At 33.7% G+C, this 22,109-nt stretch overlaps 1 protein-coding gene and 1 pseudogene across 1 annotated transcript; both read right to left on the minus strand.

Annotated features, from left to right (window-relative positions):
* Positions 1-1,709: 1,709 nt before the first annotated feature.
* LOC127709624 (fatty acyl-CoA hydrolase precursor, medium chain-like) lies at positions 1,710-7,775 on the minus strand (annotated as a pseudogene).
* Positions 7,776-18,354: 10,579 nt separating this feature from the next.
* On the minus strand, positions 18,355-20,866 carry LOC127709625 (carboxylesterase 5A-like). Its single transcript, XM_052215229.1, has 2 exons — positions 19,311-20,866; positions 18,355-18,666 (listed from the first exon to the last, which is right to left on the minus strand). The coding sequence occupies exons 1-2, from the start codon at positions 20,864-20,866 to the stop codon at positions 18,510-18,512; spliced, it is 1,713 nt and encodes a 570-aa protein (XP_052071189.1). The 3' UTR covers positions 18,355-18,509.
* Positions 20,867-22,109: the final 1,243 nt, after the last annotated feature.

Below are 22,109 nucleotides of genomic sequence, written 5' to 3' on the forward strand. Positions count from 1 at the left end.
TTTAAAAATAGACAGGGGTTTAATATGTCAAGCTCTAAATGAACACTTTGCCACGTTAATCAACCAATATATCAATCAATCAAAACCTTAGATCATCCATATTGATTTTGTGGTAAAAAATTGCTCTGAAATTCATTTGCAAATCAAGGAAAAGGAGGAGAGATTTACTAAACTCTATCCACTTTTTTAACAACTTACAAGGAAATCGATTTTTTCATTTTCATTATTTATATACATATATGCAATTGTCTTCAGCAACATAATTGACGGATTAATAATAATAATGAATGTCAATTACATTAAATAGCTTCTGAGCTTGACCTTTGATGCATTGGCGATCCGGTCTTGAGATTCACAGGCTCTACTTCGTAAAGGGAGTAAATTTGTTTCTCTACTACGCCTATCACATTTTCCCTCCTTTCTTTTATAACTAGATAGTTCCGGAATACTCCTATGCCTTTCGCCCTCTTTAAAAAAAAAACTTGGATCTGCCACTGAGAAATTTCATACGAAAAGTCTTGGCATTGATAAATAAACATCCACTAGAAACCAATCCTTTCTTGTCCCTTTCAGTTCACAAAAAAAGAGAAAAAAAATGGATTTGAGCTTCAAGGCTAGGACATGTTTTTAGGTAGTCTGTCTTAGTTTAGGCTAAAATAAAATCAAATCAAAGCTTAAGCGTTTAAATATATCAAGCATTTTTTTACAGCTAACTGAAGTTACTAACAAGACAAGTAAGACATTTTTATAAAACAGATGGAGTCTCAAGATAATAATGTTGGTATCTGTATATAAGAGCAAGTGTTTTTCATAAAACCAATGGTATATATGGCTAAACATATTTTTTTATGTTTGTGGAATGTGTCGTTTGCCATGGTTATATATATGAAAAAAGTATAAAACTCATGGAAGATGACAATATAGTCAATGGTTGTCCATCAATCTGTCAATGAATATCTATTAACAGCTCTTTGCCTAAACGGCATTAAGCCATTCAAAAGAAGGTTTATAATCAACTCACTTGAAAAAGGTAATATTTATGCCGTTCTCTAATCGCTAGATATTTTCTATGTAAATATTTATTGTTTGATTACAGTGTTGTTGAAATTCAACCCAAGGGTGACTGGGGCATAGACATATGTTCAATCTTGGTTTCCTTCCGACCGACAGTAAAACCTGTACCAAGGTGGAGCCCACGTTTTGTTGTGCGGGATGTATAAATTCGCAGCCACGTCCTGTCAGAATGGGGAGGTAAAATTCGATGCCTCGTGTAGAGAGTGCCCGGCTCTCTGCACACTAGGAACCCTTGTAACAACTCTATGAGGGGCCGTAAGTGGCCTTTGCAAGGCTGAAAGTCTGCCCCTATTCAATTTTCCCGCCCTTCATCCCGGTCGATCCCTATTACAGGACCTTCCTATTGTGTGTATTGTTAATTTGTTCAAGTCCTGAACATGCAATAAACCAATCTTGACCGAATTTAATGTTTAATTCCAGTTTACCACAAAGCAGTAAATACGTTATGTTTTTAGTTTGAAAAAGTCTTTATTTAATCAACCACAGGAACGGTACATGTCGCAAGTTTGTGTTGAATTGGGTACATTTGTAACATTGAGTAATGGCAAATGTCCATTTATATTGAAACATACCGAAAAATAAATGAGCAAAACGTGACAATGGGCGTTTTGACACAATATTTTATTCATAACCATTTAAATTAACGTGAATCCAAAAACTAAAACAATCATAAATGTAACTAAACTGGCTTGACAACATGTATGGCCTCTATTAACATCTCGTTTCAATACTCTAATTAAAGGCTGAATGTCATTAAGCCAGAAGTCAACACGTGATTTGAACAAATTACTCTTGATTTTCACATTTACATCAAGTTCAGCATATTGTTTATCAAGGACATCATACTGTGGCCAGTGTGGTAATCCTGGTCCATTTACGTCCCTTTAAAAATAAGAACATGTACAAGTATATATATGTATAACTATTCACATCAACTAATTGTACATTTGTAATATTTATTTTTTCGCTATTTTTAATTTGTGTATATACATTAATCTATGTCTTATTGTAAGTTATCCTCCTGTGACATAATCTTCAATTTGTTGAAAGCGGTCACTATATGGTAGAAGTAGAAGTCAACTATAATCTATATCCATGTTGCTTGTAAGGCTACATGAACATAACATGTGTCCTGGTATTTCCGTCCATAGAGTTGTATTGCAGCACCAGTTTTAAATTCGGGATTTTGGCTTTGGGCGTTCCTAATGCAGGAGTCCAGAGGTTCGATTTGGACACATGCAGTTTTTAAAGTGTTATCTTTATTTGGTACACCCTTGTACTTGTATTTGACTTAATTTGTACTTTATCGAAAACGTGTGTATATGTAATTATGTTTTACTATACTGTGCTCTCAACTACAAAAACTTTTTTTGTTGGTGTCTTTGTAATAATTAATTGTACATTTGTTTGCATTGTCTAAGTCAGTTGTGTTGTATGTTTAAGATGAATGTCTACACAATTTAGGCATATGGATCCCAATTATTGTCTCGTTAATCAAGTATGTATGTTTTAGTTGCGAACATAAATTTGTCAACAGAACTATAAACAAATATATGTAAAGTGGGCGGTTTAGCTAGCTATAAAACCAGGTTAAACCCATCTTTTGTTTTCTCGAAAAATGCTTATACCAAGTCAGGAATATAACAGCTTTCCAGTTGTTCCGTTGGTTGATATAGCAACTTCCCCCATTTTGAATTTGCGGCCTTTCGTAAAGTAAGAAACACTTAATTTAACATAACCTGTCTTCGCAAAGTAAGAAATACTTAATTAAACATACCCGGTCTTGGCAAAGTTAGACCAATACTTCACCAGTGTCATGCTGAAGGAATTATCATCTTTACTGGGATTAGATATTAGATTAGGGAACAAGTAAAATAACTCATCACCATGTGAAGTGCCGCTGAACCATGGTGGAATACCAAGGGAATTATCAACCGACGTTCGTCTATTCAAGTAGAAGAAATGATGAGAGTTACGGTTTGATGAGTGAATGTTTAGGTTGAACACTGATGGACTATAAAAGAAAACGTCACCGTAGAAGTTTACACTATTACTGCTCTGTTGGACTAAAGATCCATTACTCCTGTATTCGTTACATATTAAAGGTGTCACGCTTGAGATGTTGTTATAGTAATCTGTGGACAAAGTAGGTATAACGTGATCACACAAAAAATTAGACGAAATTCCAGCGGTCACGTTAATATCGTCCCTGCCTTCTAAAATAAGAATAAGCGAGGACCCTTCAGAATCACTATTCCCCATTAAAATATCCAGTGATCTATAAAAATCAAGAACTGGTCCTGGATTTTCTAAAATAGTCTGTGGCTTATCTACAAGAAAGTTATTATCAACCACTGGAGCAAACGAAATTCCAATATGAACTTTTTTCAATTTATGTGCTTTGTTTGATATCATCTCGCAAGCTTCATGAATATCTTTTGCCGATTTATTTCGTAAACATTTCATTGTATCGATGGTAAAATTTGATGAACAATTCACAAGTCTTGCTAGTTCCCTAGCTTGTGTACGCGGAAATGGCTTTGTCGAAAAAATGCTATTGCCTACACCACTTTGTAATATTACGCGTTGAAAGAGTCCTTTATTTCTGATGTTGAAAGCCTGTAGGCCCGAACTAAGTCCTCCGGCAGATTGGCCAAATAAAGTGATTGATTTGGTATCCCCACCAAAACTTTCAATATAATTGTTAACCCATTCGATTGCCATCGTTTGATCCCAAAGTCCATAATTTCCAGGTGCTATATCATCACTTGTGCTAAAAAATCCAAATACTTCTAGCCTATAATTGATAGTAACAACAATGACGTCACCGACAGCCGATAGATATGAAGCATTATAAAGCATTCATTGGCCAGTCTGGTATCCTCCACCATGTATCCATATCATTACACTTTTCTTGTTTGCTGTAGACGAATTTGTTGGGACGTAGATATTTAGAAGTAAGCAATCTTCTGATTGATTCAAATTTGGCAGCCATTTGTCAACAAATGCATTATTTGTCTGAATACACGAGGGTCCAAATTGCGTTGCATCCAATGTACCTTTCCATTGACCATATGGGACAGGCTTACGGAATCTGTATTGACCAGTAGGCGGTTTGGCATAAGGTATATTCGTGAATATATTATAATGATAAGAAGTACTGTTGATTGTCAAAACTGACTGCACTCCTTTTATGACCCCTAGTTTTGTCGACAGTGTGAAGTTTGTGTCCGAAAATACAGTTTCATAATTTAAAAACAGCAATGAAAGTAAAGTGACTGAAAAAGAATGATTTCTGTTTAACACTTAAGTAGAACTTTTAACAATCTTACAATAAATAATCTATTAAGATACGAACTGTGATTTATTTAAAGACAAAACTAAAATATATCGTGGTCTTTTTCTGTATTAAGAAAGAAAATCATCGCATCATTTAAATTAAAAAACGAAGACATCAGCATATTGACATAGTGATTTTAAGGGGATATACAGATATACCTGGAGTCTATGTACATGCCTGTATCGAGATTCGCTAGATGGGTAATTTATCAAGATAAATGAGGGACGAAAGATACCAGAGGGACAGTCAAACTCATAGATCGAGAACGAACTGACAACGCCATGGCCAAAAATAAAAAGACAAACAAACAAATAATAGTACAGATGACACAACATAGAAAAACTAAAGACTAAGCAACACGAACCCCACCAAAAACTGGGGGTGATCTCAGGTGCTCCGGAAGGGTCAGCAGATCCTGCTCCACATGTGGTACCCATCGTGTTGCTTATGTTATTACAAATCCGGTAAATAGTCTAATTCGGTAGGTCACATTCGTGAAAAGGGAAGGGTATTGTAGTTACGACATAAGGAACATATCCGATATCATCTGTAAAACGCTTATTCCATAACGGTCAACCAACTCGAGATGGCGTCCGTAAAATTTACGAAGGGATGATTTCAACTTCACCATTTGGAACTCTTGGTTTAATAGCTTCCTTGTGAGCAGCAATCCTCTGTCAAGGAAATCATGATAGGAAATACAAGCCCGGGAATATCGAATCATTTGGGAGATATATACTCCGTATGCAGGCGCTGCTGGAATGTCGCTACATAGAAATGGAAAGTTCACAATTGGTTAGCTGAAATCAACTCTTTTGTCGTAAAGTTTTGTTTTTAACTGACCCTCATTGTCAATTTCTAGATGTAAGTCAAGATATTAAGCAGACTTAACTGTATCTGTAGTATCCTTTATCTCTAGTTCGATGGGATAGATTCGTTCAGCATAGTCACCAAATTTTGTTTTATTTAGTGAGAGAACATCATCTATATAGCGGAATGTAAAGTTAAAGGATATTGCTAACTTCTTATCTTTCTTCCTAAGAAGTTCCTGTATGAAGTCAGCCTCATAATAATAAAGAAACAAGTCGGCAAGAAGAGGGGCACAATTGGTTCCCATTGGAATTCCGACAGTCTGTTGAAAAACACGTCCTCCAAACGTAACAAATATGTTGTCAATCAAGAAATCAAGCATCTTGATAATGTCAGTTTCAGAGAATTTTTTGTTTGAATCAGAGTGATTCTTTACAAAGAAGAATTTATTCCTCCCCAATACAAAAACATGCCCATATTCCCCCATGCACATCACTATCTAACTAATTATATATTGTGACGGAGTGTTTCTGACGAATGAAAAGTCAACAACCTGGAAAGTATTTTCGAAATATTAGAATATTTTACTATATAAAAAGTAAATAAAAGCAATGTTGGTTTATTCTCAAAATATGAACCCGAAAAGTTTACTTGTATGTAGACCTTGATTCTGCAGTAAAAAAAATGCTCAGGGGTGGGGGGGGGGGGGGGGCGTCCGTTTGATTGTGAGAAATGTTTAAATATGCAACCATGCCCAATGAAAATAGACTTATTCCGTGTGCCTTGTATAAAGCGAGTGTCCCAGTCTGTGCACGTTTATATATATAGGAGTAATTCCACCATTGTTTTCCCCTATTTGTCTCTGTTAAATTGGCATTTTTCAAAAAATTGTGCAGAATTTATCTTTGTTTCAAATAAAGAAATACTTGGCATGAGTCAAGGTTTATTCTGTCCAGTACTAACGTGAAAATTTCACATAACATTTCACATAACATTTCATTGCATATAAGATAATAACCATCACCGGAAGTAAACCAATAAAATTTTCACCCCTTTATTCCCTGTTTACAAGCTTTAGTAACCATGTCACCTGAAGTTTCCTAAATATTTTATAGAAGCACCAAAAAAAAAACAAAGTATGGTGCTTCTAAACACCAAAGATATATGTCAAAGAGACAACAACCCGACAAAAGAGCAGAAAACAGCCGAAGGTCACCAATGGGTCTTCAACACAGCGCAAAATCCCGCACCCGGAGGCGGGCTTCAGCTGGCCCCTTAAAAAAATGTATACTAGTTCAATAAATGGACGTCACACTAAACTCCGAAACATATAAATGAACCAAAATTTTTAAAAACATTTAAAATAAAAGAAAATATAAATGAAAATCTGTTTTATTAGTTGTCCAATTTCACAATGAACGCCATTTTTTTTTCGAGAATAATGTAATAAAAGCTACATTTCATTATCAGTTCAAAATACTTTACATAGAAATGTTATCAATTATCAGCAAAATGTTTATGTTTTGTCAAGTAACCAGAAAAAGACAAAATAGAACAGCGATTCATATTGCTATACAATAGCAGTGATAAAATATCAGTTTGATGACAGTAAAATAGACGCAATTAAGATTCATTTCAAATCCATAACTATACAAATCTTCTTTTGAAAGTGTTACTGCATCTGACAAATTTGAGATAATGACACTATTCCTGTTTTATTAAAACAAATTGCTCATTTTCGAATAAGAGAAAAGATAAAATAATTATGTATTACGTCTATGTAAATAAGATCCAGTCGTCTAATATATTTGTGGCTGACGCCACTCAGATATAAAAAAACTATATCTAATACATATATTTCAATAGTCTGTTTGAATGACGTTAAAACGGAATCAGATAATGTATGACATACATTAATTCACCCAATCTACAAAATAACAATGTAACTTAGATCTGAGCGAGACACTGGTATGTGGTGGTAAACAAAATATTTTATGTATGATTAAGACGGATGTTATTTATATGGAAATAAGTTAAATAAGGCTAGAAAACAGCTACATTTAGACAGAGATTAAAACTAAGAAATTGAAATCGGACCTCAAATTTTCAATACGCATTTTCAAAATCCTTTAAAAATCGTTCAATTATTATAATAAGAAAAGCAATTAGTTAATATATTTGATACTTAAAACAACTCAATTATTTGGTCAGCAATCACGTAAGACTGAAATTACCTGAATTCAAAATGTTTGTCTATTATCTCGAAAAATAATGAAAACAAATTCTTCATATAAATTGTACAGTTGTTGTTTAGAAATAACATTTAATCAGTATCGTCACATGGTATTTTTTGCTGTTTATTTTGTCGACTTTTTCATAAGAAGAGTTACTTTTCTATTATTCTCGCGTCGTCGGTTTTGCCACTGTAGGAATTTGCAGTAAACTGTTGATTATATACGCCGCACATACTGTTGAAAAGACACATTTCTTAATACCAAACACTACACAGTCACCAAATATTGCATATGAAGTACTTACCCAAATGATGCATGATCGAATTCCAGTACCTTAAAAGTAACTGATACTAGGACGATATGTTTTGTCTTTTGAGCAATAATACTAGTGAAAAAAAAAATAAATGTTACTGCTATCATATATTTATCTTCTATCAGGACACTTCTGTAGTTATGAGATAACGATGAAATAATAAACATCTACCTTTACCGAGTAGTATTACAGAAGGAACAGATTAACTGTTATATATTAAAGTCGATCAAAGAAAGTATTGCAATTTAAATTCCAACAGATATTTCAATTTGCATACTAGTACTGTAGTTCCGGGTTTGAAGTATGTAGGACCTTTTTTGTGTTTATATTCTTCGATGATTTGTGTATTTGGCTTCAAAATCGTTCAATCAGGAGCGTACATAATGCACTTCACCTCAAAAACTTGTGCCTGAGCACCGAAATTATTATTAAGTAAACGTATATACCATCTCTTCTCATTTATCTTCACCAGGAACGCTCAAAGCCGAATATTTGAAAGCCAAGGATGTATAAGAACCGACACAGTTGAAAACCAAAAAGAGCCTAAAAATAATAGTAAAATAAATCTAAGGTCAATTTTACCTGAGGGAGTTGAAACCATAGTTTCTTAATAGTTTCTAAATTTTTAAACGGACAATTTAAGAAAATTTTGTTATAAATCATGTTAATACCGAAGTACTGACTACTGAGCTGATGATACCCTTGGGCGGTATCGACCCAGTGCTGTAAAAAAATTAAAACAACACTATAAATTACATGTGTCCGACGCGCTTTACTAGTTTTACTAATGTTGCCTTTATTTACTTTCATCAGGAACGCTCAAAGTCGAATATTTGAAAGCCAAGGATGTATAAGAATCGAAACAGTTGACAGCAACCAAAGACTACCATTGAATTACAGGTTCCTGACAATTTTCATTTATTACACTCCGCCTTTTAACTGTGAACTGCTGAAGATAATACATTTTTCTACTGAAATATCAAAATATTTCATCGATTCGAGGAAGTCAAAAATTAAACTTTGCCTATGATTCTTCATTTCCTATGATTATATCTAAAGATTGATATAGATCAAATCAAGGGGAGTGCTGATTGATTATAATATTTTGTGGCGTTTTAATTTTTACCTTCAACGACATAGACATAATCAAGAGCTAAATGAATATCTTAGGAATTGTTTTCAAATTTTTATGGACTACCAATAGAAGAAAAGTGATCATAAGTTTGCGAAATTAGTTTTATTTTGTTTCCTCTTTAACCATTTAACTATTTCATTTTTAGTGAAGAATCTCAGTGTAAATTCTTTGCTTTTTTCAATATAGTGAAGCATGATTGGAATGATATTGCTGAAATAGAGTTATCGGTGCCACTTTGAGCTATTACGTGTTGAAATTGTTTAGGTAGTTTCCTGAATAAATAGATTGCAAAACAAAACCAAATTCCAAAGCTGGTTCACCAAATATGATCACGTATTTTGAATCTCCCCGAAAACTCTATGTTATCCTTCATCCAACTAGTAGCCAACTGTTGGTCAAACAAACCATTACTAACAGGCATTAATTCATCATATGTGCGTCATGTTCCTTATAAAGTCTATAGTGTATAGTTACTACTTAAATGTCATCTGTAAACTTTCCTTGCTCGAATTTATATTCATTGCTATGAATCCATATCATTAGAGACTTCTTTTTTATTAGATGTATCAGCAAAAATGGAAACATTGAGAAGCAAGCAATAATCTGTTTGGTTAATAATTGGTTTGTAGTGTTACATTTCTAGATGTAAATGTTGCACACATGATGAACCAAGTTTTATTAAGTATACCATCGCACGACACGAACTTGGTTGTAGTTTTCAAACTAAAGATCTTTAACGGAGGTTGGCAAATGACATTTTCGAAACTTTTTTTAGTTTTACTTATTTCATTGTACGGTTAATGTGCTTGATAAACCCGTAATCTTGGCTAGATTTGTCTGCATTGTCCGACCAAGACTTTATCACAACAAGTCAAATATTTAACAACCAATGCGATTCCTGGACGGGAAACGATCATCTGAAGTATAATAATCATACTTAGTCATGTTCAGTAATAACATTAACGAACTAATTTGACTGTACCTGATGCGCATTTTGACAATTAATGTGTCTTAAGTGATGCTCGAGACCAAAAACTGAAAATCCAAAGCCTAATAATACGTTAAAAAGGTGATGAAACAAAAGTAAAACCAAACCCGGACAATTTATCATAGATATCCATGAATAAGATACATTCTTAAATTTATACAATGATTTCCAAAATTTTATAACTGCAAATTTCAATAAAGTACTCGTATTTTCATGGCAGTACATGAGTAATGGCTACTGGTCTGGTGATACACCCGAGCACTAACAGTCCACAAACAAAGGTATCGACCAAATGGAAGTAAGAATTTAATCGATATCAATTTTACTAAACAAGACACTTAATTAGTTTTTAGTCACACGTGTAGTTTCTTGGTGAAAACGTAAAGCAAGATAGGTATAAATACTTTCATCATTTTTATCAGACATTTCCCCCAATACAATAAGGCTAAATTGCAAGGGCTTCTAGATTGAAATGGGTAGCCACACATCCGCACATATTGTTTGTAGATTTGGGTGTATTTATCTAACAATATGCCTAACAGTCATAACTGTTAATTACTTTACGTCTATACTATTATACTAAATTATACAAATTGACCAGAAGAGGTATAACAGGAATAACAGGGTCATTTTTACATTATCGTATAACCCAAAATTAAAAATAAAATAATAATAATAATCCCCCCAAAATACTATATGGTATTATTAATAATAAAAATAAAATGTTTTACTTTCAAAACAGCTATTTTTAAATAAATCTTTCGCAAAAGGTTTAAATAATAATGTAAATGAAAGAATGTATAATTGAGGATATAATTGTTCACAGCTAAAAGCCTGGTATCTTTGATGAGTTTCTTTTTATTGACGTCAATTGATGTCCTCCTAAAAATAATGCAAACTATAGAGTTATTTACAATTATGTCTGTTATTATTTGAAATGATTGTCGATTGCCTTCTTGGTATCTCTATTCTATTTCGCACTCTTTAAGTGACGTTTCGTTTGATTAATAATTATCCTTAGAATAGTAGTAGAATGTATATTTATCATATTACAGAAAAGGTACAGAAAATATAGAGAGTTTAAATGTAACTACTTGTATCAACTTTGCGATGATTCATCTATTCATATGTGCCCACATCAATTAGATCTTCGAACATCGTATCAAAACTAAGGAGAAAAGGGTGGTCAGTTGATACATTTAACTCCGAAACTGTGGCTATTGGTTTACCGGTAAAATTAAGGCAACATTAGTTTACCGATGTTAAAATCTCATAAATTGATTAAGAAGTCAAATAACGGTAACAAATAAAAACCAGAAGGAATCGCATTAACTTCAAAACGAGCAAGACCGAATTGGTCGACAGAGTAAGAATCACATGCTGTGCATGCATCCCCCTCCTTGCGAATCCACACTCAGTCAAAATATCACAATTTAGAATAGGACTCAGTCGGTAAAAATACAAATCCAGATCAGACGACTATTCTAGTATTTTAATATCCAAGACTTCGTAAACATGTCGCTAGCACGACATACAGGAAAGGGTTCTCTCCTCAAAATAATGGGATCAAATGTTAACAAGTGGAAATTATCTCCTTTCCAGAGAAAAATCCATTGTCCCATGTCTTTGATTTTGAAAAACGTGAAAAATTCTTGATTTATTAGTTTGTTAACGGAAGATTAAAGTGCGGAATAATTAGGTTTTTTTTAATTTACTGTCATCCTGAAATGAAAGAAATATAATTTGAGGAAAATTAAAATGAATAGAAAGATGAAAAAGAATGCAGAGTTCAAGTTTTCAACCCGCATAATATTATTGCAGCCCCCGGTCCTTAAATAAATAGTTCATTTCTTGCGGCAAGACGAATACAAAACTTCGTTTTTATTATTCGTCCTCATTTAAACGTGGTTATAATTTTGTTATGGAAAACATTCTCAAACGAAATTAAATTGTGCGATAAGATTAGCGGTAACCAAGGTTGAAAAAAATAGTTCATTATTTGACCTTAACTTATATAAATAGGTGGAGAGTAGTTGACCAAAAATATATCTCGGTGGTTGAATATTAAGATATCCAGCATCATTTTACGTAATTTTAAGTTAGTGTGCAACTTCCATATAAAAAATTAACATCTTGTTAGAGGACATTTTTTTACTACCACCACATATCATTCAAAGAAGGATCTAGGCGACTATTGTATGTAACCTTGAGGGAGTTGGAACCCTACTCTATAATAGAAAAGAAAATATAAAGATCTGAAAACAAAGAGAAAATATAAAAATTATTGAATCTCAAAACCCGTTGGAAAGTCGATTCACAAACGATGCCTCCCCACTTATGTGTGAACTCATAATTGAGTTTTAGAGAGAAAATAAAGACTTAAAAAGACCAACTTATATAGCTAGACTGGATGGGTAATCAGCCTTTGATGTTGTGGTACATGCAAACCTTATTAGAAGACTCTTCCAAATTGGGATATCTGATCTATCACTACTAATGATACAGAATCTTTATCAAAATGCTGCTACATGTATTAAATGGAATGGTCACCTTTCTGGACCTTTTTTGGTAGATCAAGGAGTACGTCAAGGTGGAGCTATATCTGCTGACTTATAGAAAGTATATGTCAATCCTTTACTAAACCTCTTGTATGAAACGGGACTCGGCGGAAAGATTATTAACATAAACTGTTGTGCACCTACATGCTCTGATGATGTCGCTATTATAGCATCAAATCCACTGGAGATACAGTCCATGGAATTGATATTGCTGTTGATTTCAGTCGTAGAGAAGGATACTTATTACATCTAACTAAAAGCGTAATACTACCAGTAAGAACAACCTCAAAAACAAAAGAAACTGGAGAAGGATTTTGGATTATGGATGATAAGACAATGCTAGTAGTTAAAACAGCAACACACATTGGAACACATAGATCAGAAAAAAATTCAGTTCAGTCAACAGTTGAAGAAAACATCTAAAAAGCAAGACGTACATAATATAGCTTAATGGGATCAGGTCTACTTGGAACCAATGGATTGGACCCAGAAACAATTCTGTCACTAGTTAAAACTTTTGTACTACCAATTCTTACTTATGGACTAGAAATTTTGATTCCAAAAGGCAAATAATTAACAACTGTTAATCTGTATCATAAGAAATTATTAAAATAGCTACTATCTTTATCTACTAATACAACAGACCCAGCCATATATATATACTTTCCGGCATAATACCTAATGAAGCAGAATTACATGTTGACATTATTTGGGACCATCACTAGATCAGAAAATTTTTCTAATGAATGGAAAATAGCAGAAAGGCAGCTTAAACTAAAATCCTTCAATAGTAATAGTTGGTTTATTGACGTGTGAGTCTCTTATAACAGACAAGAAAAGATTGATGGAGATAATAGTTGATAGAGGTAGTGAACTTATATAATTTCATACGGTTGAACGTAATGAATTAGAGTGAAATTATTTTCTCGTGTCTTTTTCATGATGTATAGGTGTCGTACCTATCGTGTGGTCAGTTTCCCGCCGAAACGGGGGTTTCGGTCATTCAACACGACAGCGCCAAAGCGATCGGTTCTTAATCACTTGGTAAATTTTTGGTTGGTAATGGCTGAAAATGAGGAGTTAGATGTTCATGCCCGTGAGGTTTCGCTTAGTGATGTGATGCAAGCTGTAAAAACGCAAGGTGAATTTAACGCTAGTTTAAGGAAAGACATTCCGATTTAAGGCAAGACGTTCACGGGGCTACTGTTTCTGTTGCTTCCCAAGTTAAAAAGTAAAAAAATTGAATCCCAGTATAATTGGAAATACGAGGGGAATAAAGTTCAATTCCTTCTTAACACTGAGTTTTTAGAAGATCTCGCACAATCCATTTGGGCAATTGATAACTCAAAAGTTGATTACGCACGAGATACTATCAAAGAAGTTATTGAAAAGATCAAAAGGCGAAACAAACTTATCAAAATCGCCGATAGCAGCGAAGGGGATGGGAGACTGTTCGACAATATGAAACTAACCCAGTAGCAAGCGACTCTGACGATGAGAGCAAAATTAATAAAGCAGAAAACAAGGCGTTACGTAAACGCAATTCAAAAGGGAAAAAGGCTGCTGCTAAGCCTAACATTAATTATGTATCGAGTGCTCCTTCTCAATTTAATGCTACTTTTCCAGCAAAAAATCAGCCCTTTTGTGACCCCCAGTCATGGTACAACGGACAAGCCTTGTACCATGCTCAAGCCAGCACGAGTGGTAATCAGCGACGAAATCAACAAGGAGCTTGTTATGGATGTGGATCGTTCCAGCACTGGAGAACCAATGTCCTTTCAACCCAAGACCTGGCACCATGTCGAAACCGAAATAAGACAGATTTTATAAAATGAGTATAGTTTGAAATTTTGACCTGATAATACTCCGTCAGCTTTTTCGAAAATTGAATCCGATAATCTCACTACTGATTATTACGAGTATGAACAAGGCCAGGCAAACATTATTGTTAAGGACAGGCTAAAAAATCACTATCTGTTTTGGAAAAGTATAGGATGTTATGATTTTATTTTAGATACCATTTTGAACGGTTACAAAATTCCTTTTTACAGTACTACACCGTCTATATGCTTACAAAACAATCGATCGGCAATCATCCATAGCGAGTTTGTCACAGAAGCTATTCACGATCTTTTGATTAGGGGCTTGATTGAAGAATGTGACATTCAACCACTTATTGTAACTCCACTTACAGTAAAAAGAAACGTCTCATTTTAGATCTCAGACATTTTAATAAACATCTTTGGAAAACAAGTGTAAACTTTGAAGACATTCGCATAGCCATGCAATTCATTACAAACAATTCTTTCTGTTTCCAGTTAGATATTGTGTCAGCATATCACCATATCAATATTTTTATCCCCCATACAGAATTTTTGGGGTTCTCTTAGAAGTATGAAAACACTGTAAAATAGTATAAATTTTTAGTCCTTCCTTTTGGGCTATCTTCAGCTTGTTATATATTTACCAAGATCACCAGGCACCTTAATAAAAATAGAGGGGTGAAGGTAAACCAGTTTTAATGTACTTAGATGATGGTTTAGATACTCACACAAATGGAAGATATTTGTAAAACTGTGTCTGAACAAGTTAGACAAGATTTGATTATGAGTGGTTTTGTTCCCAAAAATGAAAATCCAAGTCGTCACCTTTGAAGAATTTGGTATTCTTGGGTTATTCAATTGATCCTACCAGAGTATTGTAAAAATACCGGATGACAGAGCTCAAAAGGTTTTAAAAACTATTGATGACTTTGAATATAACACATTAAAATACCGGAATGTTCACGCTAGATTGGTTTGCCTCTTTATGGGACAAATAGTGTCAATGTCATATGTAATTGGCAATGTTGCCTATATTATGTCTAAACATTTAAGTATTGATATTTTAGAGAAAACTCCATGGAATAGTTGTATTGTGCTATCAAAAGCAAGTTTGATACAAATTAATTTCTAGAAAGAAAATTTATGGAGAGTAAATATAACATTTACTTCCGATTTTTCATGTCAGTCAGTAGTTTACAGCGATGCTAGTAATACAAAATAAGGTAGTTACATTGTAGAAACGCCTTTTGATATAGCTCATGGTATGTGGTCCGAATGTGAGTCTACTAAGAGTTCTACGTGGAAAGAACTCAATGCCGTCAAACATATTATTTTATCTATGGTAGATATTTTGAAAGATAAACGAATCAAATGGTTTAGTGACAACCAGAACGTAGTGAGTATTGTTGCTAAAGGTAGTATGAAACCTGAATTACAGGATATTGCTCTGTGCATTTTTGAAAATTGTTTGACACATCATATATCCATCGATGCTGAATGGGAACCTAGAACTTTCAATGAGAAAGCGGATTACATTAGTCGTATTATTGATTACGACGATTGGGGTGTTGGTGAACAATTGTTTACGTATTTAGATTCCCTGTGGGGACCCCACGAGATAGACTGGTTTGCTAATGATGACAATCACAAGTTAGCGGTATTTTATTCCCGTTATTGGACGGTGATCTCGATTGGTATTGATTCATTCATTATTAACTGGAATGGTGTGAACGGTTGGTTTGTACCTCCCGTCTGTTTAGTATCAAAAGTACTTCGTTACATGAAGCAATTTATGGCACATGGAACAATTGTTCTGCCTTTATGGAAATCGGCAAGCTATTGGCCGATATTATCTCCCACTTGTGAAGGGTTTATTAAAGAGGTGAAGGGATGTATTGACTTACCCACTAACAAGGAATACTATACCCCGATAAAGGAAATAAATCAGTATTTGGGAATATCGATTTACTTTTTAGGGTGTTGGCTTTGAAAATGGTTTTTGAACCTATTAGCTACTAACATGTTAAAGCTTTCAAGTTTGTGGTGGCTTATTTCAGCTATATATAGGTGTTTGTACTAAATTCATATTTTCTAGACAGTCTGAATGACAGTAGTGGTAGTTTTCATTTCAGTGAAAGATGAAGTGTTTAAAACATTAGTAAATAAGTACTAAGTTAAATTGTTTGTATGTATAACGTATTAATGTGTGTTTTATTTTTACGTATGTTTTTGCAGGCTTTCAAAAACGACTTGTTGGATTTACCTGCTTCATTGATTGAAAAAGTTTCCTTACTTCCTGATTTATTAACGGAGAGTAAATCTAGCAACACAGTTCAAAATTATTATTATGGTTTTTTAAGATGGAAACAATGGGCTTTATCGAATGGAATATCTAGTGAAATTATTTTACCGGCCAAACCAATTCATGTGGCTTTATATCTAGCATGTTTAGTGCAACAAAATCATACGCCCAGTCCTATCAATCAAGCTTTTTATAGCATTAGATGGGCACATAAAATTACTAGTGAAATTTCTCCTTCAGAATCTGATTTGGTGAAAAATATTCTGGAAGGAGCTAAGAGACGTCTATCAGTTCCGGTTAAAAAGAAAGAGCCTATAATTCCACACATGCTTTCGCAGATGTTTGATAAATTTTATTGTGAAGATGATCTATATAACCACCGTACTATTTGTGCTTGCTTGTTATAGTATTCTGGCTTTTTACCGAATTGTTGAATCTTAAAACTTGTGATGTTTTATTTTTTCAAAGTCATATGTCAGTATTTATACAGAAAAGTAAAACCGATATTTACAGAGATGGCGATCGAATAATTATCGCCAGAACCGGGAATAAATTGTGCCCCGTAAAGAATTTAGAGAAGTATTTGGAATGGAGTTATAATCAAATAGATTGTGATTTATATCTATTTCGGAATTTGACGAAATCCAAGCATAGTTTTACATTCCGTAAAGTCAACAAACCTCTTTCATATACAAGAATGAGGGAGCTTTTTATAGAAGTTTTTATTCCGTTTGAGCCGAACATCAAATCATTTGGTCTCCATAGTCTGAGAGCCGGTTGAGCATCTGCAGCTTGTAATTTTGGAATTTCGGATATACTGTTTAAAAGGCATGGACGATGGAAATCGGAGACTGCGAAAGATGGTTATGTGAAGGACTCTTTTTCCGACAGAATGTTGGTTTCACTAAATTTGGGTCTCTAGATATTTTTTTTTTCTTCAATAAATCTCTATTTTTTCATACGATTTTCCCGTTCTTTGGCACAGCAGCGGCGTTGTCGTGTAGCTTTGCACTTTAATTATGAGTTTTAGTATTTTTCATACTTTCACAGTATGTTTTTTTCTTTTTAAATGGTTTTTCAAAGGCATACATTATCAAGGGGTGACGTACATGAGACAAGTATTAAGGAGTGAAGTACTTTTATACAAAATGAAGGTTTTTACAAGAGAATTAGCAAAATCTTACTTTGGAGATGATGAAGACTTAGTTCAACTAATAGTTAATCCTTTCTATTATGCTATAGATAAACAAAATGATGATCTTAATCAAAGTATTGCCGGACAGCTAGAGGTAGTGTGTAGACAGCTAATTTACAATCTGCATATGAAGCGGTATGAACAAAAATGTGACAAGAAAAACAATATATCATGAAGAGTAAATTTAAAGCTTATTCTGACAGTATGCTGATGATCAGGGTTGGAATCTCTACAGGTATCATCAGGTTCAATAAAATCAGGTGACATTTGAGCAGACAGTTATCGACCAATAATAAATTTTGGTAATTATATGGGTGCAATACGGAATACAATCAAAGATAATTTTATCTTTTTATTGTGAAATTGTTTATCAATTGTATATAACGGTGGCGGAACAGAAGTCATTTTTATTAATATATTATTGTGTAGAGGATTGGACATATTCTTAATATTGTGTGGTGAAGGACACTATTGTATTCAAGTCCATTGGAGGTGTGCCTACATTGGCAGAATCTATACAGATACAGATACAGAACCTTAGTTTATTATCTAAATTAATAAAAGATAATTAAACGACTGAAATAATCAGTAAAATTTTATTCAGCTAATGACAATATCTACCATGTCTATAGATATACATACACTTTCTGACTTTTAAATTTTGCATTGTTGGGAAAGTATCATTAGCTGATTTAGTCTGATTGAAATTGTCCGTAGACACGGATGATATTGTGGATTCAGTTATTATGAAATAATATTAATTGGGTCAACCAAAAATCCACTCTGTCTTGGTACAAGTTATTCTTCGTTGTAACATTAACATCTAGCAAGGCATATTGTTTTGTTATCAAGTTATATGTCGGCCATCTTGGTAGACCAGCAGAGTTAACATCTCTAAAAATGAAAGAAAAAGCAATGTATAAAAAGTAGAAGATACTGTCAGATCATAAATCAACGAGCTATATAATCCTCAAATAGTTCAAAACTTCCCGACTATAATACAAGTGAGAGGTTAGCTAGCTATAGAAAACCAGGTTTAATTCACCATTTTCTACATAAGGAAATGCCTGAACCAAGTCAGGAATATGACAGTTGTTTTCCATTCGTTTGATGTGTTTGGGCTTTTGATTTTGCCTTTTGATAAAGGACTTTCCGTTTTGAATTTTCCTTGGAGTTCGGTATTACTTTTTCTCTTATAAGCAATAGTAAAGGATGGATGTCAATGCACACGACAAATGCACAACGAACGTTAGGGAAGCAAAGTACATTGAACATTTTGGAGACAGAATTAGTACAATATTTGTCACTTATCTTTTTTTTAAATATTACTCTTTGTACATGTAACCCGAAGCTTAGACTTCTAAAAAAGCTACGAAAAATAAATTTTGACACTGATGGTACTCATTCAATTCTTCCCTCGCCGCGACATAGCCTTTTTGTGCTGATGCAGCGTAAAGCAATCACCAATTAATCAATCAATCAATTCTTCCTTTCATTCATATTTTAGAATATTACATTAAAGAACTGACAATGCTTACCCTGTTTTTGCAAAATTACTCCAATATTTCATTAAAGTTTTTGCAAACCGAGTATTAACATCGTCTTCTATGTTATTCGAACTTTGCCCCGGTGGAAACAAGTACGCTGACTCTGCTGAATGACCAGCTTCTTTAAACCATGGATACGAATCTTGTTGTGGAGAAAATACAGATCTTCTTTTATTTAAAAACTGAAACTGCTTTGAATTATAGTTTCTTAAAGCATGGGAATTTAGACTTTGAACCGCTGGCATGTACATCGTCATGTCGCCGTAAAAGTTCACTACATTTTGGCCTTGTTCTTGTAAGGAGCCTTTACTATAATATTTCATGCATATAGATAAGGCTAATGCAAGGTTATCCCCAAAGTAATCTTCAACGAATTGTGGAACAATATGCTTACAAAAATAGTTGGATGATATTCCATCTTTGATGTTGAACGGTAAAGACTTTTTAAGAGGCTCCAAATAATCTAGAATTAACGAGCCTTCTGATTCATCATTTCCTACAATTATATCTAACGATTTATATAGGTTGAATTCAGGCGAATTCCGATTTTTCATTATATTAACTGGTGAATCTTTTAGAAATTGCCTATCAACAACAGGCGCATAATCGAGCGCAAGGTGAATATCTAAGGTTTTATCTTTAAGATTTGTCATATTACCACTAGAAGAGTGTTCACGATAAGCTTGATAAATATCTTTTGTTGATTTACTTTTTAAACATTCAACTGTTTCCTTTGTTAATAAAGAATCACAGTTTAGACTGTCGGCTATTTTTTGCGTAAGTGATCGAGATTTAGAAGAAGTTGATAAAATAGAATCGGCGGTGCCACTTTGAGCTATTACGCGTTGAAATAATCCCTTGTTTCCAGAATGAATAGATTGTAGCATGACACTAAATGCCCCAGCTGATTCACCAAATATTGTCACTGATCTCGAATCGCCTCCAAAACTTTCTATATTGTCCTTCACCCATTGAATTGCCAATTTTTGGTCCCATAATCCGTAATTTCCAGCCATTAATGCATCGTTTGTACTTAAAAATCCAAAAATGTTGAGTCTATAGTTTAAAGTGACTACTATGACGTCACCTATGACGCTAAGATATGAACCATCTGTGAACATCCCTTGTCCGAATTCGTATCCTCCACCATGAATCCATATCATTACTGACTTCTTATTTGATCTTGATGTATCACTTGGAATGTAAATATTCAGAAACAAGCAATCTTCTGATGTGTTGACATTAGGTAAGTAAGCTGCCATTTCCGGATATAAATATTGCACACAGGACGGACCGAATTCAGTTGCATCATGAAGTTCATCCCATGGCCCAAACTTGATTGGTTTTTCAAAACGAAGATTTCCAACGGGAGGTTTTGCAAATGGTATTTTTCTGAACTCACTGTAGTTGTACTGGATGCCTTGTATTGTTAATGTGTTTGATAAACCTTTGATCTTGCCTAGTTTTGTTTGCAGTGTTAGGCCAAGAGTATAATCACAACAGGTCAAAAATATAACCAATAGGAACACTGGACAGGTAAAGGCCATCTGAAATATAATAATTCTATTAAGTCATTTACAGTATATTTTATTACAAAGACACTATTTAGACCTCAAATATTTTATTTCTGTTCTTAGTAAAACTACTAGTTCTTCTTAAACGGAAGTTTTTCATTAGTTTTCATCAAAGTCAAGATCAATTTCCGCAAAGTCAAGGACAGAAATGTTCTATATTGAAAATGTTCTGTCTTCTAAACAAAAAAATAATGTATTATACAAGGAAAACTTTTACAACAGAAATCAGCAATAATTAACTAAACTCAACTTGAAATATCTATGACGTATTTGGGTCATTTTCAAAAAATGTCGAATTTTCAGTACACCCATGCTATTTTTTTTAATTTCTAATGGAAAACGCAGTTGTAAGTGTTTAAATGAAAGTTTGTAGGATTTATGAGTCAGAACATTAATAATAAATACGATTTAGATCTTTTTGATAAGATAAAAATATAGTTAAGTCCGATTTTTGCGTAATTTGTGTGCGTACAGTGTCAGAGTAACACATTTCAAATGATTTTTTTCCTATTTTCTGATTGACTTGATATCTGCAAAAGGGACTTTTGTATAACGTTAATAATAACTAGGTAGGTAGGCATTTTCTTTTTTTTCGGCAAAGAGTAATTAAAGTGTCAGATGTTTTTAGTTTGCATGCCTATCTGATTAAAAAAGAAAATTAACATCAGGACAATAACAGATTTTGAGTAGGCAGCTATTTTCTGGGTAGGTAGGGTTTGGGCAAACAAACATATTCTTTTTTATTGACCAACAAGAAAAACCTTAAAATATGCATTGTCTATAACATATAACATATACCATCAAAATATTATTGCGTAAGAAAAGATTTGCTGGAAATTGCATCCCATTTTACTGATTCTATTTGGACCGATTATAAGGTTGTCTGCATACTGAAATTGTAAAATATCAGCTACGAGTCACAACATGAAGCTTTTTGTCGAGTGAGCAGAGCGAACGAGTTCAAAAAGGCTTCATATTGTGTCGAGCAGCTGATATTTTACAGTATGAATATGAAGACAACAAGATGATCGATTTATCGGGTTGTATTTGCATAGTTTGCATGTTTTGCTTTGTTTCACCAGCAAACCGGATGATGACTTGGTAATTTCTGGTCAAACTTATCAACGTCGGTGCATTCATTGAGACGATGACGTCGGTGATATGTCCGGGTCAAAGTTATTAAGACCGGGTCAACGTATTTGGCGTCACAAAGCCG

This window comes from Mytilus californianus, unplaced genomic scaffold, assembly GCF_021869535.1.
Source record: "Mytilus californianus isolate M0D057914Y unplaced genomic scaffold, xbMytCali1.0.p SCAF_7, whole genome shotgun sequence".
In the NCBI taxonomy this organism is placed as follows: domain Eukaryota; kingdom Metazoa; phylum Mollusca; class Bivalvia; order Mytilida; family Mytilidae; genus Mytilus; species Mytilus californianus.

Coding starts and splice junctions, on each gene's coding strand:
- LOC127709625 (XM_052215229.1), bottom strand. CDS start 20,866: ATGGCCTTTACCTGTCCAGTGTTCCTATTGGTTATATTTTTGACCTGT. Junction 18,667..19,310: donor AGTAATTTTGCAAAAACAGG/GTAAGCATTGTC, acceptor TTTCATTTTTAG/AGATGTTAACTCTGCTGGTC.